We start from the raw sequence: 17,735 nt of genomic DNA, 5'->3' as shown, positions 1-17,735 counted from the left end.
CAAACTATGCGAAATCACTGAGATTAATATTAGCTTTGTCACACATTGATTTGAATACACCATCTTGTTTGTAAAGAAGTGAGGGTACACCCTTTTCGATAATCTTACCTTGATCCATTACGATAATCCTATCATACTTCAAAATTGTCTTTAAACGATGAGCAATGCATAGTATAGTGCAATGGTTGAATTCCTTGGCAATTGTTTGTTGAACCTTATAATCAGTTTCAAAATCCACTGACGAAGTAGCTTCATCAAGAACAAGAATCTTCAGTTGTTTAATTAATGATCGGGATAATGCAATAAGTTGTTTTTCACCGAGGGAGAAGTTGATTCCATCATCTTCCACTTTTTGATTCAAATGGAACTTGTGTTCTGGTTCAAACCGGGTATGGTGGTCAGTAAGTCCTGCTCGAGCTAATGCTGACCATAAGGCATCATCGTCGTATTCGTTGGTTGGATCAAGGTTACTTCTAATTGTACCTTGGAATAAGATCGGATCTTGTGGGATAATAGACAATCTAGATCTTAAATCATACAATCCCAATTTAGAAATATCCATTCCATCAATTTCAATACTACCGTTTTCCAATTCAACTAAACGATAAAGTGCTGTCATGATTGATGATTTACCAGCACCGGTCCTACCAACAATACCAACTTTTTCACCGGGGTAGAAACTCACATCAAGTCCATTTAAAACCAAAGGCAAGTTTGGTCTATATCTAAGTTGAACATTATTGAATTTGATGTATCCTGAACATGGCCAATCAATTGGTGGTATGCCTGGACGATCTACTTTATAGGGAGCTTCTTGGGGCAAGTTGAATGCATATTCATGTACTCTTTCCACAGAATTCATTTCATTTTCAACTTGAGTCATGGATCTAATTGTCAATGACAACAAACCAACAATTTGAATAACATAGGATAAAAGTAACCCTGTGGATGAAGCACTAATATTGAATTGTTCAGTAATGCACAACATGCAGATAATCAAAGCAAAGATCGAAGTAATGATATCCAAATGTACGCATAACCATCTTTGAGTGGCAATAGTCAAAAAGTAAGCTTCATTCATCTTGTTCAAATAATAGTCATTCTTGGCAATAAAATCAGCTTCAGCCAGGAAGGACTTGATCGTTGCCATACCAGTCAATGTTTCATTGAAGTTGTTGTACACCATTGATCTTTGTGTTGCCTCTAATCGTTTGATTTCTCTAGATGAACCTTGGTAGAAGTTAGCTAAAAATACAAATCCAAGGGTAAGGAATGGAACAGCAATGGCAAAATAAGGCAAGTAACAAGTACAAAGAATCATGATACCAATAATCAAAGCCAAGGGGAATATAAACAATCTCATTTGTTCACCAATCTCATTGTCCAAGGAATCGGTATCTTTAGTAAATCTGTTAAGGATTCTTCCCATTGGTGTCGTATCCAAATAACTCATTGGTGCATGCAAAACTTTAGCCACTGCTTTAACATTCAAAATTTGTGCCGATTGGTTTTGCATATATGCCAACATGGTGAATTCAATAGCAGTGAATATGACAGTTAAGACAGCAAACATGACGTAAATGGAGACATAGAAATTATCGGTTTTACCAGGGAACCTCTTTTCCACCCAGAAAGATAACCAGGTGTTGGTAAATACTTGACAGAAAGTAGCAATCACAACAAGGACTAAAAAGATTGGAATGGCAAACTTACCAAAGATACCTTGACCCAACTCGATATAACGTTTATAGATATTCCAAGAAATAGCATTAGTGGCGCGTTCTTCGTCAGTAGTTGTTCTGGCACCTTCATCTGAAGTAAATTGTTCCATTGAGCTGGTGGAGATTTGAGTTTCATTAGTTTCTTCATTCTTTTCACTGTTTGAATATTCAAGTAACTTATAAAATCCATGATTTCTAACTTTCAATTGTTCAATTGTACCAACGTCAATAGTACCATCGCCATTTAAAAACACAATTTTGTCAGCACATTCAAGTATACCTAATTGATGAGTAGCCAATACAATAGTCTTATCCTTTAACAATCCTTTAAACAAATGATTGACGATATGTCTACCCACACGGGAATCAACAGCAGAAATGACATCATCAAACAACAAAATTTCAGCATCGGTATAACAAGCTCTGGCCAAGTTGATTCTAGCCTTTTGACCACCAGATAATGTGACACCACGTTCACCAATTTCAGTATTGTCACCAGCAGGTAATGTTTTCAAATCGTCTTCCAAAGCACAAGCATGTATGACTTGACTGTATTTGATAGGATCAAATTCTTTACCAAACACAATATTTTCTCTTACAGTTGCATTCTGAATCCAAGGTGTAGCACAAAGTAAATGGTCTTTGGTGACGCTACGAACTCCACTGGTCAATTTCATTGTGCCTGCCAATGCATGCAAAAGGGATGTTTTACCGGAACCAATCACCCCGGTGACAATTATGAATTCATTTTGTTTGATGGAAAGATTGATATCGACTAAGCCCGGGAATATTACTTGACTGGAGAATATAGAAGTAGTATCCACAGACTCGGTATAAACGTTGACTGAATGGGCATCTTTTTCACCTGAAACTTCTTTTTTGTGGTCCTCCTTCTCCTTGTTATCTCCCCATAACTTGTCGTCTAATTCATTGTCATATGTTTCCCAAACAAAATTACCATGATTAATATTAACAACAGCATTATCATTGTCAAACCCAGTAAAGAACTTCTCTTCTTGTGCCAACAACTTATCGTGTAATGGCTGAGTAAATTCTTCAGCAGATAAGTATTCTTTGCAACGGGTGAACCCAATTAAAGCATCAGCACCAGTAGCTAAAGCAATTGGTAGCAACATAATAGCTTGAGCTAAAATTGAGTATAAACTTAACGATGAAAAAACTTGACCTGGTGATTTCATGGAATGGGTAGCCCACATGGTGACGAAAGAAATCATGGATGTTAAAACAGGTAAGGTAACGGCATAAGCAGTAATGAAGTTTCTTAATACTTTGATGGTAAATAAATATTTCATCTCTTGTTGACGGACTTTGGTGATGGCTAATTTGTATGCTAATTCCCAGGCATAGTATTTGATGATTTTCAAATTGTTCAATACTTGTCTCATGAGTGATACTCTCTTGTCAGTGTACTCAACTACTCTTTGTCTGGTCTTAAACAACTTTCTCGTCAACAAAACACAGACAATTAAGGAAACCACGAATAAAACAATACCGGTTAATGCAGGGGTGCCAATATTTGTTAACAATAATACAATTGAAAGCACCACTGGGATAGGGAAACATAAAATCAATGGTTGGAATCCAATAGCCAAATCAATTCTACTCAAATCTGTACTCATTAATGAAGTAATAGTCCCTACTGGAAACATGTGTCTGGATTTATTGGACAAATGAAATGATTTTAATAAAAGTGCCTTGGTTAAAATTGTCTTTGCTTGAGCACCACAAATCATAGCATTGTGAAAGAAATGGTTCAACAACAAACCATTGATAAAGATAAGCACAACTGAAGCTAAAGTGTACCCGACACCTTTGCCAATACTTGTTTCAAGGCCAAAATATTTGTATTCAACGTAATCAATTAGTCTTCTGGTAAGCAAGGGAGATAATGTGGTGCATACAAAAGCAAGAGAAAGACAAAGACTGGAAAATAAGTATTGCCATTTGAATGTCAAGAATAATGCATATGGAATGGCATAATGAGGCCATTTGAACCCAGATAAATCTGGATGCTTCATTTTATATGATGTTTCTGCTGATGTTATGATTTTCTCCAAATGTTGTTCCCATTGGCCATGTAATTGTTGAACTGTAAGTTCGGGTGTTAATTTGAATAAGTCATCGGGGTATAATGTACGAAGGTAACCTTTCTTCAATATTGGCCATATCCACCAGAATCCCATTCTCATGAATAGATTAGTGATTTTCCATGGATAAAACTGTCTTTCTTCTTCAATGGGAATAGGGGGTACTTTATTAGAGAACATCCATGAAAACCATCGTTTTTCATTCTGTAACTGTGCTTCCTGGCTTTCTAATTCAATCTCGTGCAGGACTTGGTGCAGCATTTCACTATATGGGTAAGAATATCTTGTAGCTTGGTCATGCTGCATGTGGTATGGTTTTTGTTGATGAAACATTGAGGGTGTTGACCAAATAGATCCTTCTTCTAAATGTGTTCCTACTGATACAAACTCGTCAGATCTGGACGAATAATGAGCTTGCTGGATAGAAGATTCCTGATCGAAATCATGGAATGGATTTTCGGGAATTTCTTCTCTAATATCAGGCAATCTTCTAAGGAAATATGGGTTGGACATAACTTTACCGCTGACTAGTAAAAAAAAAAAGGAAAGAATAAAAGGCGAAGCCAAGGTGCATAATATAAATAGCATCCCAAGTGAACTTGCTTTGTCTCGTGGGTCATACCTCGATTTAGTAAATCATAAGTGCTAAATTTATAATTTTTATGCTTATTGTTCCAAATTTCCTAAAGCAGCAACAAATTAGCTGCAACAATGCAAAAAAATATTTTTCTCTTGCATCAGTGCTTTGTGCAGCAATTACCTAAAACAGATATGATTTCTCTTCAATACACCCGCTGAAGTTTATGCGAAGTCGTATTTACGTGCTATACGTACAAGGACTTAATCAAAACAAACCAATCAGACCATTATAGAATCTCCTTGAATGCGGTGATTCGCCAGATTGGTGTCAAATTAAAAAAGCTTGTTTGGTGTCGAACATTCTGGTATCTATTGCCGAAATATGCTTCCATAGACTTGTATTCGTGTTTTCATCGGTAACTATGAGTGTTAAAAATACCTTTGACGGTTGTTATCAAAATCATAAACAATAAGGCGGTACTGTATTATACGAAAATGTTCCTTTGAACAATGGCCAGAATAGAGTTCAAGAATGCAGAAATTTAATGAAACTAAACATGGGGTATAAGTGAGAGTGGGGTATTTAGGTATAATAGACTAATTTAGCTAATTAATACACCGATAATAGAATTTCCTCGTTTGATTTATTTCTACCTATATACTAGAAAGCACACCAACCTATATAAAAAATACGAGGAACCAATAGAACCCAAATTTTTTCTTATTATTTTTTCCATTCTTGTATTCACAATCTACCAGCTCCTCTTCTAAGGAAAGGGAGGTCCCCCGGGATCGCCACCACCACCACCAAACATAAACCCAGGAGGCCCTCCAGGTCCTGAGCCTGGTCCGCCTCTACCTGGACCTCTTAAATTTCCAGGCAAACCCATGCCTAAATCATCCAAATTATCTTCTCCGTAAGGATCATCAAATCTGGCCCCTGGAGGAACACCTCTCCTGGATGAATTACCCAGTTGTGGCTGTCCAAAAAGGGGATGGTGGGGTGTGGGATACATTCCCCCACTGGTGCCGGCAGAACCGGCTGCTAATGGATCAATAAATGGTTTCAATTCTGGATGGCGTGGAAGTCCTGGAGGGTTTAAATCGTCATCTCCTATAGAAGGGACAATATTTGGTTGGATTGGCTGTCTGTGGTCCTTGATTTCATATTCATCTTCAAAGTCAGGCATGTCTGGTGGACGCGTGGTGGGTGGGGGCACTCTTATATCACCCGTTGTAGCCTTTGGAACTTGTGGTGCTTGGGGTGCAGGGGGCAATTCTTCAGTATCAGTTTCTTCTTCAATTGTAGGTCCCCCTTCGTCAACACGACTTGGTCTTTCGAAAATAGATGATGTTTTTTGTTCATCAATAAGTAATCTAAACTTGGTATTGAACTTGTCAATCAAATCTTGAGGAATCTTGTCTTTCTTTATAGGAAACTTTAATTCATCCAAATCAAACCATTCCCAGTTAATCAACGCATTGTCTAATCTGCCCTCGGCATTTATGAGATTAACTAATGATTGGTATTTGGTTATTTCTGTAAAACTACAAATTAGAATTCTTTCCTCGTTGTGGTATAATTCTGATTGTTTTAATTTCCCTTCATTGGTGGTGTGTTTAAGACTGTAATTGGAACCAGTTGGGAATATTGAGTTTATATATTCGGAAACCAAATGAAATGTAAGTTGGAAGTAATTATCCACCGTCATTCTTGATTAATGAGATATGAACAAATAGTAATTGATTTTAAGGGTTAACTCACTCCAGCAAGCAATGGTTAACTTTTGTTATATCAAGGGGGGGTTGGGGGAGGGGGGAGGCAACGGAAAAAATGGCAGATGAATGTGATGGTAATTACTCTGGGGAAAATTTTGTATGCGGCTCAGCATGTTTTTTTTTTTGGCAGCACGGTGGGTAATCTCATAGCTTATCCTGAAATTAATCCATATAGAGGTTTGAGATATTCTAAGGTTATCGAAGGTTATAGTTGTATGGTCAACTGTAGGTTTAGTCCCATGAGTTAGCTGTTTCTTATTAGCTAAGTTCGGAACAAATCCGTATAAGCCCCTCTTCCTATTTCAGAAATGACGGGTTGGTGTCACTAAAACAAGAATAAAATCTGCCTTCGAATATTCTGCTTATATTTGATTGCTTGTAGAAACTAATAGATTAAATTGTATGCTTGGTAATTGGATAAGTATAATATTGGCAAATTTTTGAAGATTTTTTGTGTATTTTTTGCAACAAGGTGTCAATGTATACTTTTACATGAAGGTTAAAATAAATGGATGAAGAAGTTGAGATTTCAATTACAAATATCACAATACAAACTAGACAGTTGGTATCTCAATTACGAGCCAAAACCTAAGCCTAGTTGACGTGGTTAGGAAGTTCTTTTGGTTGTCATGAGATAGACAATGGGGGTTGCCCCCCTATATTTACCCCTTGATACGTATCCCTCTCGTATAGCCCACTTAAGAATGAACTAATTTCTTCTTCATTGCTGACGGTTATTTCTAATTTGCAACAGGAATGGAGAAGGGTTACGAATACTCCTTATCTATTTAGAAACTCGTTATCGTAGTTCACGTGAAAAAAAGTGGCTTTTTCGGACTTTGGTGGCCTATCTACATACCAAGCATTACATCACATATTGCCAAGAACGGGTCAAAAAAAAACAGCATAATTTAACGTACAATAGTCGCGTGTGTACAAAATAAAAGCCAAGACGGTAAAAGTTCAGGGGAACTTCTTTGTTTTGCACCACATACGGTTGGTGGTTCTAACACCAAGGGGGGAGAGGGGGGGAGATGTGAATAGAAACCGAACGAAAAAAAAAGAAAAAAATAAAAGAATTTTCTATTCGGATTTTAACTCACGCATATTTTTAGTGTGGGCAGTTTTGTCCACTACTGCACGACTTTTTACTACTTTTTTTTTTTACACACACATTTTTCCAACTGTCATAATAAAAATAAAAAAAAACGCTTTAAAACTAAAAAAGACGTAGATTTCCCTTGCTAATTACTGCAGTTTAAACGAATCTTTGCAACAACCAAAACAAAAATCGTGATACATCGAACCCACACAGACATAATCGATAGATTGAATCATTGCTTGCTTAATTAGTTCATCTTGCTATTTTGTCATTCCGTGTCTGTCCCTCCTTTCCGTGTCCCCCTATTACTAAAAAAACATTTGGTGTTGAACAATTCGGCAACAACGGCAATAGTCAACAACATATAGCAACGCGCGTCCCCTTGAACAACACTTACCCCTCAATTATTATAATACGTAGAATTAATCCACGTCATCATGACCACAACTGTTCCTTTAATCTATTCCTTTCCTGAATTCTTGGGTGTGGCCGATGCAGTAGCCGATCATGTTATTTCTGCCCAAAACCAAACATTATACAACACTACTGACCCAAAACAAATAGAACTAATCAAGCTGCGTCCAGCTCTATTGAAATCTTCCAGTGGTATCTCTGTAACACAACAATCACCTAGTCATAGTCCAAGTCAAAGTCAAAATGGTATAAGCAATAACGTCACCAATGGCGGCAGCAAGGCTAAAAAGGATAAGAAGATTCACAAGAAACAAGAAGTTAGATTTAAAATAGCCATATCTGGAGGTTCCTTAATCAAGATCTTACACCAGGGGTTATTGCCAAGACAAGAGTATATCGAATGGGATAAATGGGATATCTACTTCGCCGATGAAAGATTAGTGCCGTTTGATTCTCCTGATTCCAACTATGGCCAAGCTAAACGAGAAATTTTCGATTTGATTGAAGGTGACAAGAAACCAAACATTTACCATATCGATGAAGAACTAATTGATGATAATCAAGAAGCTGCCGATGATTACGAAAAACAATTGATTCGAAATTTCGCCAAGAAGGATAGTGTTAAATTACCAATGTTTGATTTGTTATTATTAGGTTGTGCTCCCGATGGACACATTGCCTCATTATTCCCCAATTTCGGAGAACAATTACGTGAAAAATTAGCTTGGTGTTTACCAGTGGAGAATGCTCCTTCAGGACCAAAGAATAGAATAACTCTTTCCATCCCTGTTATTTGTCATGCTGCAAGAGTAACGTTTGTGGTTGAAGGTAAAACCAAGGCACCAATTATTAGAACCATCATGGAAAGACCAGAAAAGGGATTGCCAAGTTCAATTGTCAATGAAGGAGCAGCCGGAAGAGTCAGTTGGTTTGTTGACGATGCCGCATTAAATGATTTATATGACATTACTAAAAAGAAGTATAAGTTCTTATCGTTCCCTGAACCAGCCACTGCTACTTAATCTTAATCTACAATTACACAAAAAATTTTACAAAAAATATATTTCTTGTGAATATTTCAAATGCATTTCCCCCATCCCCCCCATGTCATATTCTTTTTCAGTCATTTATAACTTTTTGCTTTTTATATTCATTGTGCTTTTGTTTGGTTTTTTTCAAGTATATTTCACATTGGTATTAACACTTTATATCTTTTTATCTGTCTGTTTGTCTTTGCTAATCCTTTTTCTTTTTTTTCTTTTTACATCTCCCATATATATATTTTTATTATTTATATTGTTTAATTCTGGTTATAATATATATATATTTATATCTATCCATTGCTCTTGACTATGAATTCCTTAGGAGCTCTTTGGGCCCATTCGGTCCAACTTCCATCGTAAACACGAACGGGAACATCCAAGCCTAAGATGGAAGTTAAGGCAAATCTTAAAATAACAGCAGTGACACCAGTACCACACATGACAATGATTCCCTTGGGGTATCTTTCCTTCCAGGCGTCGTTTGAAAGATCAATGTTCAAATCATGAGCAATCACTTGCAAGATTTCTTGTTTTGACTTGTACTGTTTGTTGGCATCAAGAACCTTGGGGAATGGTAAACATTTGGCACCGGGGATATGACCTGAACTTAACCCTGCTCTTGGTTCGTCGGCTTCACCGGTGAACCTGCCTAAAGCACGGGCATCCAAGACAAGATAATCTTTGGCTAATTGGTTTGATTTAACCAAGTCTAACAATTCTTCATACTCGATCACTTGTTGGTTGTACCTGGTCTTGAATTCCAGTTCAGGAATTGCAGTATTTGAAGTAGCTTCGCTTGATAAGGGTGTTTTGAAGCTGTCAATCTTGGTAGTGTCCAAAGGGAACAGGCTCTTTTTATAATTCAAGTAATTGTCAAGTAAATAAACTTGACGGTGGCCAAATAATGAAAAAGTCCATGCTGCTCTAGGACTAGAGAAGTTGCCCTCGGTGTCATAAACCACAATTGAATCGGTGCTTTTCAACCCTAAGTCATTCAAGGCTTCATTGAAGGTGGATTGAGTAGGGAGCATATGTGGATAGGGTGAATCGCCACAATACTTGTCTAAATCGAAGAAGGCAGCATTTGGGATCCGTTCAACTTCAAGGAATTCCTTGGCCGGTGTTCGGGGAACATTGGGCATCACCCAAGTGGCATCAATGGGGACCACACGATTGATTCCATTGGCGCGCGAGAGCAATGCCCGATATGCTGTTGGAGTTATAGTTGATAAAATTGGTTTAGCCATGACTGGAGAGTACAAAGTGTAAGGGTATGATTTCGAAATAAGTCCGAAATTTCTTTGGGCCGACGAACATAAAATCTACCCCACGCGGTAGTGGTGGGTAGCACCATTTGGAATTACCGCAAAAAAAAAAAAAGTAAAATCTTATTGTTATTATATACACTTATTGTTTATACATAGAATCACTCATTCTGGAAGTATCAATCCTCATGAATTCACGAAGTGCCATCGTGGCATATGAGCTGACACCCAATTGCATCTTTAAAACCACAGCGATTTTCGACCCTTGCGAATCAACAATTCTTTTTGGTTCAACTTCGCCTTGTTTCTTCAATTGCAAGATTTCATGATCGGTACGAATAAGTGGAGCTTCATTCAGTTCGTAATTTACAATCTCATAGGTCAAGTTCTCAGCTTTGGCTAAGATGCTTCTGTATGATCCAGGAAGTGAGAATTCCTTGATACGTCTAGCCATTTTGAATGGATCCAATCCGTCCTGGGCCATGGTGTCTACATAAACTTGTCTCAATGTTTCGTTTTCAGGATATGTAACTTTGAATCCAGGAGTAGGGAGAACCACATCAAATATGGTGTATTTGCCCGATTCAATGTCTTCTTTAGTCAATGCCTTTACTTTGGTGTCGGTGCTTACAGCCACATCTTCTTCGAAATCGTCATCTTCGTCAGTCTTAGGTTTTGGTTCGTTATCGACAATTACTAAATCGCCCTCTTGTAATTCCAATCCAAACAACTCAATTCTCTTGGATGCAACGATATTCCAAATGTACGATTGGTATGAATGGCCATATAACATTCTAAGGTTACGAGGGATGGCCATGATTGCTTTGAAATATGCATTTCTGTTATAATCACCGTCTTCCTTGACTTTTTCCTTTTCCAACACTTTCAAAATTGAGGTTTCAGCACTAAAGAAATGAGGCAATTTCTTTAAAGTTTCTGAAGGGTCTCTAGTCTCAGCCCACACCTTTCTGGCTTCTACTGATGCAGGAGCAATCAGTTCTTGTTCGGAAAGTAATAAGTCAATACATGATTTCCAATCTTCTTTTAAACAGTGGACACCTAAAGTATGAGAGGAAATAGAGAACGTTCCAAATCTTTGCATTCCAAAATAGTTGATATATCCGTGGTCTCTTAATGATTGGAAACATCTGTCAATGACTTTGGCCACTTCTTCTCCGGAGTCACTGGCCACGTCTCTAATGGTGATTAAGAATTCGTTCCCCTTTAAATCACCAAGTTTTAATCCCGTGTCTTCGTAGGCAAATCCTCCAAGAACAATATTTGTTAACCCTTTGTTTAACGAGTTAACTCTAAGCACTTTACCTCTATGAATGCTTACTCGTTGGCAAGTAGCACCTCGTCTATCTTTGGTTCCAGCATAACTTATTGCCTTGCTTGGAATTCTTAACAATCTAGCAATTGAAGCACCAGCATCCATAGTATCTCTATTTTGCTTAAACAATGTGAAATGCAAATATGGCTTGAATGGGCCCAAACCATAATTCATAATTCCATTTTCGTCAACATGATGCATGCTATCCATGGGGTTTTGATTGTGGCCCCGAGATTTCTTGGTTGCGATTTTGATTCTGAATGTGTTTTCTGGGGTAGTTACGGTTTCTAATTTACCTTGGAATGCTTTTCTAAACAACTGGTGCAAGTTTCCTCTTTGTTGTTTATCATCGAAGGAGGACTTGGTTTCAAAGTTGTTACCGGTGGTGAATAACTCTTCAACCTGGCTCAACTCTTCTTCGGTTATGAGAGTTAACAATTCGGTTTTGTCTTCATCGCTCAATGTATACTTTGGCAATTGTTCTTGTTCCTTTTCTTTGGCTTCCGCTTCGGCTCTTCTCGTAGCTAAGATTTCGGCTATTTCTTCTTCGGATTTCCCTTCTAATTCTTCCCGCTCTTTCGCTCTTTGCTCGAGACGCCTTTCCTTTTTAGATTTACCCACGTCAATACCGTCATCTTCCAAATGGACGACTTTTCCCGTCATGTCTATTTCATTGACTTGGAAATCGGAATATAAAGTCTTGATGGACCCCGTGAATCCAACAACATTAGGGTTGAGGAACTGGGTAATCCCCACCTCTGGTTCAGTTAACCCTTGTGTAACTTTACTTTTCTTGGAAAAATCATTTGATTGAGTAGATGCAGCTCTCTTTAACGTGTTAGCCATCATGATTAACCTTGTGAAAGCTGAAGATCTGAAGGTTAGCATTAAAGTATCTGGACTCATCGAATTATTTTTTTTTTTTTTTTCACTGAGCATTTTTTCTGATGTTGCAAAGAATGTTTGGGGCAAAAAGTTGCAAATTTGTTATTTCATATCGAGATAGCGAATTTGTTATTTCATACCACAAGAAGAAATTACATATATATGGTAGATAAAAATAGTTTATTCAATGCCAGCTGAAATCTTGGTAGGAGTCAAAAAATGTTTAAGTCAATGGTGCAGACAGATTCGTCTTCTTCCATTAGATTTCCCTCGTTTTCCCGTGCCGGGTTGGTTTCCGATGAACAAAAGTACAGTGGGCATACCGTTGGAAGTAGGAGAAGCAACTTTTTAAAAGTGTGCTCGTGGCCCTTTAGTAGACTGGAACAAGAGTCTACAAGCACAGTCAATAATACAGGATATGATCAATCAGATGAAGAGGACAGGGCCGCTACCATCACTCCGAGGAGAAAGGGTAGGTTCCAAAATCCTTTAGTTGGCATTAACCCTTCAGTGGAAAATATTAACCAGAATAACCACTCGGAAAAATTACTCAAAACATTGACGAGAAAACCACATGAGTCCTCCCATAGGAAGCGAGTGGTTGTTTTGACCAATGTCGATTCGTCCATGGGCATTAACAGTATTTTACAGCAAGTTTGTGGTGGTCCACTTGAAAAAGTTGTCCAGTTGAACAATGGCCATATTGAATTATACTTTATATTCCCTGAACATGCCAAGCAGTTTTACACTTACGGAAGAGCTACGGGATTGTTAATGGTCAATGGTCAGAGATTACGGGTCGAATGGTGGATGAATGAAAATGAAAACGTCAATTACCACCCACCTATTTCTAAACCTTTGTTGATGGAAATCATCCAACATGGATGTAGAAGATGCCTCATCCTCGCCAAGGAAGTTAGAGGGAAACAGTTGCGCAGTGGAGACAAGATGTTTTACCCAGAACCTACCATCCATTACTCTCAAGATTTGAACATTGAAGATGTCAAAGCAGATTTTGGCAGATTTGGCAAGATTTTAGATATTGGATCGGTGATTTCCAGGAAGTTGTGTTTTAGTATCTTCTACTCTGATGTCAGATCAGCTATATTTGCCATGAATGAAATTGAAACTGGTGGATCGGATTTAAACAAAAAATATAGGGATTGGTTTATTTGGTATGGCAAAGATGTTACTGATCGTGCTTGTTTTGTATTATAGATTAATGTGTAATTCGTATATATTTCACGTGCTTATTGTCTAAGATCACAAGTATCAAATCTTTACATAAAAAAAAAAAAATTTGCAGTAAATCCCAATTGGGACAAAAGGTAAACACATAAAAAAAAGCAGCCAAAAATTTAGAACAGACGAATATAGGGGTTGTCAATAGATGTCTAAACCCATTTAGCACATTCCGTTCGCTGCTGTAAATTCAATAAATCCATACAACCCTTACACAAATGCACAACAATAGATCAATAAGACCAGGTTCAGCTATGGGGATGTCTCTAGCTTCACTAGGCACCCCTAGCAAACCACCGCAATTATCCGATTTCAAACGCCCACCATCAAGATACCACCAACTGAATTCACCATCTCAGCCAAGAGTACGTCCTGGTTCTGCTATGGGAAGACTAGGAAGTTCTTCCTCATCATGCAGCACTATCAGCAGCAGCAGCAGCAGTATAAGTAGACCCTCAACCCCTACGTATAGAGTAGAACCATACACTGGTACAATTAACGTTTCCATCAGGCCCAATCCTCAAACTGTTAACCAAAATCAACTGAAAACTTGGGAAATTGACCCTCATACTAATACTATATCTAATTTAATAGATGGGTCTAGTTTCCCCTTTGACAATGTATTTGAGGCCGATCCTAATGTTTCAAATCGACAAGTTTACCAGCGTGCTTGTTCAGATCTTGTTCAGAAATTCGTTAGTGATGGATATAATGCAACTGTTTTTGCTTATGGTATGACTGGTTCCGGTAAGACCTTTTCCATCAAAGGTGTTGAAAGCGACCCCGGGTTTGTGGAATTGGCCATTAATGATATCTTTGCCAAGATCGAAGAAAATAAATTGACAGCATACAATATCAACATATCATATCTTGAGATATACAATGAGAAAATCATCGACTTATTGTCTACCAGTCCTGCAAGTACCGATTTGAAAATACGAGATGATCCCGAGTTTGGGACTAAAGTTATTGGGTTATCTTCACCCATAATAACATCCAAAGACCAGTTGTTACAGTTGATCAAGAAGGGAGATATCAATAGGAAAACCAGTGCCACTGATTTCAACTCGCACTCCTCTCGTTCCCATTCAATCTTACAAATAAAGTTAACTGTGACTGATTTGGTGAAGAATACCGAAACTAAAACAACCCTTTCCTTGTGTGACTTAGCCGGGTCAGAACGAGCAGCTTCCAGTCTTGAAAGAAGAAAAGAAGGTTCTTATATTAACAAGTCGTTGTTGGCCTTATCTAATGTTATCAACAGGTTATCTTCCTCCTCCTTGGAACATGTTCCCTATAGAGATTCGAAATTGACGAGATTATTACAACCAGCATTAAGTGGATCTTCTTTAGTGCTGATTCTTTGTACGATACACATGGGATCCGTCACAAACAATCAACTGCAGTTTGCTGCGGAAACTTACAAAACCTTGAGATTTGCAGCTAGAGCCAAGAACATAGTGATAAACGTCGACAGAAACAAATCCACCATGCTTTCCAACGGTGAAACAGCCAAGTTAATTCAAGATTTGAATATGATTATCGCGAGACAGAAAGGTGAAATTGATATATTGAAGAATGCACAAGCCAATGGCATATCGTACGCAGGTGACGATTCAAGAATTCTTGAATTAGAAGCCGAGAATAAGATCTTGCTTGAAAGAATTGACCATTTTACAAGATTGACTGACTTGCAAAGAACAGAAACGGTGATTGTAAAAAACGATGTGTTGAATGATATATTGGGTTCCGGAATTGACCAACTGCAGCTTATAATGGGTAACATTGAAGAATTTTACAAACGAACTCAATATGAAATCAATGAATACAAAGTATACATAAGCCAATTGGAAGACAAGCTCAAGATGGCTTATCAATCTCCCCAGCAATATACGGATCCATACAGTGTCAACAGCCTCGCCGATAGTGAAACTCTGCAATTGTTGAAAGATCAAGAAGAAGAAATCTACCAATTGAAAGAGCAATTAAAGGATAAAGACCAGATCATTAAAGGATTATCCAAAACTTCAAGATTGCGCCGATTAGTAGAATCTTCTAATACTTCAAACATCACCAAGGAATCAGACTTTATCAGGCAGTCAACTCCAGGAACTGTGGACAAGGAAAATGAACCCGAATTACGGGCATTCAAAATAAGTCCCAAAAAAACCAGACAACTGCGGGATTTGCCTCTTGGTGAAAGTCCCAGATTTGAATTCTAGAAATAAGCCTCTCTCTATAGACCTCTTACCCTATGTATTACTAAGTAAATGACTCAATCTGTTTGGCCGCGCCCTGTTTTCATCTGTGTGTGTGCAGGAAGGATCGAATCGTCTCCCCATACAAGAAAAATCTCGTATCGTAAATTTTGATCACAAATTTAACTTTAACAATAACAACAGATCTTAACCCAGAAGTTAATACATATATCAAAAGTTTAATTATATTTATATATAATCAAAAGATTTATGTAATTCGTGTATCTTCTGATTCTCCAAAGATGAAGAACATTTTCAGAAAACATAGATCTCATTCGCTGGTTTCCAGTGATAGTTGCAAGAAACAGGAGACTGAACAAGAACACCACCATATCCATTTGAAATCGAGACGGTACACTCTACCCATCGATATTGGATGTCCTCAGTTCAAATATGAAGTACTTCACCTGGCTGACTGTGCTGTTGATTCAGAAGGCGAACATCAAGACAATCACGAGACTACTCCCCTGACCCTGCGGCATCAACAAAATAATGGTACACCAACTAACGAAGGGGATAACCAATCGGTTGCTCTTTCAGAAGCAGATACTTTGATGGTGGAAACTGGACACCGCTTGGAGTTACAGGAAACCTACACCGATAATTTCACATTATATCTCCCTTACCTATTGCGGCAGATGAGAATAATGGAGCAACAACGAATGGATAGACTAGAGGAAATACTACATCCTGCCCCAATTGAAAGTGGAACGTTTCAAGAATACGATGACGATCTATCTACAATAGTCAGTGAATCTATTGCTGGCGAAGCGGGACCAGCTGCTCGGATTTTAAATAAATCACTATCTAAATTCAACTTGAAGCGACTGTTTGTGTTTGCTGAAGTCATGCTCGGGAGTAATACGTTTATCTTCCCCAGTCAAAAGTCATTCCAATTGTTTAAACGACTACGCCATGAGGTTAAGCGGGAACGAAAACATCTGATTATATTATACGATTCCAAGGGGACCATTAAACGAATATCAAACGTTAAACGGGAGGAAGTCGACATTTTAGAAGATATAATTGACGACCGGCCCCATATCATTCCATTGGACTATAAAATCAAAGGTTTAGGGTTACCACTTTTGAGAATGCAAACACCAGTAATGTCGGCGTTTAGAAAGAGTTCCCCTTATGCTATATTCAGACGATTCAGGGAAATTCCTTTGCCACCAGATCCAAAGTCAACCAGCGACAAACATGACGACTTTGAATTTGAATCGTACGTTATGTGCAAAGTATATTCCAAGTTCTTTCCCAATTTCCGAAGATTGATCTTTGAGTTCAATATTCCTGATGTACCTCCTTTTAATATTCTTATGTTCCACAGCAGTTTACGTCCATTTGCTGACTTCAACTATAAATCCACCCGGTTTAGAATAATTGGTGCAACACCCACCCTGGGCTTACTCCTGCTGTACAATCCCCATATCAGACTCTTGGTTCTTGATGACGATCAAGAGTCATTGTGTGATAAAGTGATAAACAGAAAGCAAGGATTTGAGTTGCTGCACATAATCAAAAAACGAGACACCACATCATCATCAGCTTCGTCATTGTCATTTGATGAACTGATTCCCTTGTCATATATAAATCCCTTTCCTGTTAATGACTTGGCACATGAAGATATTACTGATGTGATCACCCAACAGAGAAGAACAAGGTACATTTCAAACAACCTTCCTCCATTTGGCGAATGCAAAGACTCAATTCTTTACAAGATGGACGAACCATCCTTACTCCCCAAGAAATATTCAGAAACTGCCCGATTGGATGTTTATCAAGATAACTCAAACTTGAACCAAGACATTGATAGTACATTATCTGTTGACGTTGATTCCTTGGTCATGGCATGCATACTTGCTACAATAAGAGACATCTCCATTAGAAACGCTGGCAAAATTGGAAATTCCAATATTGCAGCCATGGGAATAGCAGGAAGAATGATTTCGTTTGGTTATACTGGCTATGCCTTTGGATAACTATACACTTCTACTTATGGT

The 17,735-nt window shown here is 38.0% G+C and overlaps 8 protein-coding genes across 8 annotated transcripts; 4 read left to right on the top strand and 4 right to left on the bottom strand. All coding sequences in view use genetic code 12, as the record gives it.

Annotated features, from left to right (window-relative positions):
- Positions 1–4: 4 nt before the first annotated feature.
- On the bottom strand, positions 5–4,090 carry SPAPADRAFT_135872 (uncharacterized protein; the record flags this gene model as incomplete). The annotated part of the gene is made up of 1 exon (XM_007374193.1): positions 5–4,090. One exon carries the CDS (start codon positions 4,088–4,090, stop codon positions 5–7), a length of 4,086 nt encoding a protein of 1,361 aa, XP_007374255.1.
- A 944-nt stretch (positions 4,091–5,034) lies between these two features.
- On the bottom strand, positions 5,035–6,207 carry SPAPADRAFT_60091 (uncharacterized protein; the record flags this gene model as incomplete). Its single annotated transcript, XM_007374192.1, has 1 exon — positions 5,035–6,207. The coding sequence occupies one exon, from the start codon at positions 6,118–6,120 to the stop codon at positions 5,176–5,178; it is 945 nt and encodes a 314-aa protein (XP_007374254.1).
- Positions 6,208–7,726: 1,519 nt separating this feature from the next.
- On the top strand, positions 7,727–8,725 carry SPAPADRAFT_137270 (uncharacterized protein; the record flags this gene model as incomplete). The annotated part of the gene is made up of 1 exon (XM_007374191.1): positions 7,727–8,725. One exon carries the CDS (start codon positions 7,727–7,729, stop codon positions 8,723–8,725), a length of 999 nt encoding a protein of 332 aa, XP_007374253.1.
- Positions 8,726–9,036: 311 nt separating this feature from the next.
- SPAPADRAFT_136200 (thiosulfate sulfurtransferase) lies at positions 9,037–9,993 on the bottom strand (the record flags this gene model as incomplete). Its single annotated transcript, XM_007374190.1, has 1 exon — positions 9,037–9,993. The coding sequence occupies one exon, from the start codon at positions 9,991–9,993 to the stop codon at positions 9,037–9,039; it is 957 nt and encodes a 318-aa protein (XP_007374252.1).
- Positions 9,994–10,153: 160 nt separating this feature from the next.
- PUS7 (pseudouridine synthase) lies at positions 10,154–12,190 on the bottom strand (the record flags this gene model as incomplete). The annotated part of the gene is made up of 1 exon (XM_007374189.1): positions 10,154–12,190. The coding sequence occupies one exon, from the start codon at positions 12,188–12,190 to the stop codon at positions 10,154–10,156; it is 2,037 nt and encodes a 678-aa protein (XP_007374251.1).
- A 211-nt stretch (positions 12,191–12,401) lies between these two features.
- On the top strand, positions 12,402–13,447 carry SPAPADRAFT_149868 (uncharacterized protein; the record flags this gene model as incomplete). The annotated part of the gene is made up of 1 exon (XM_007374188.1): positions 12,402–13,447. The coding sequence occupies one exon, from the start codon at positions 12,449–12,451 to the stop codon at positions 13,445–13,447; it is 999 nt and encodes a 332-aa protein (XP_007374250.1).
- A 242-nt stretch (positions 13,448–13,689) lies between these two features.
- KIP2 (Kip2p) lies at positions 13,690–15,693 on the top strand (the record flags this gene model as incomplete). Its single annotated transcript, XM_007374187.1, has 1 exon — positions 13,690–15,693. One exon carries the CDS (start codon positions 13,690–13,692, stop codon positions 15,691–15,693), a length of 2,004 nt encoding a protein of 667 aa, XP_007374249.1.
- Positions 15,694–15,971: 278 nt separating this feature from the next.
- On the top strand, positions 15,972–17,714 carry SPAPADRAFT_49687 (uncharacterized protein; the record flags this gene model as incomplete). Its single annotated transcript, XM_007374186.1, has 1 exon — positions 15,972–17,714. One exon carries the CDS (start codon positions 15,972–15,974, stop codon positions 17,712–17,714), a length of 1,743 nt encoding a protein of 580 aa, XP_007374248.1.
- Positions 17,715–17,735: the final 21 nt, after the last annotated feature.

The sequence above is a fragment of the Spathaspora passalidarum genome (genome assembly GCF_000223485.1).
Source record: "Spathaspora passalidarum NRRL Y-27907 unplaced genomic scaffold SPAPAscaffold_3, whole genome shotgun sequence".
Lineage (NCBI taxonomy): Eukaryota > Fungi > Ascomycota > Pichiomycetes > Serinales > Debaryomycetaceae > Spathaspora > Spathaspora passalidarum.
Note: the sequence above shows the minus strand (reverse complement) of the source record. Positions and strands in the feature narration are given on the sequence as shown.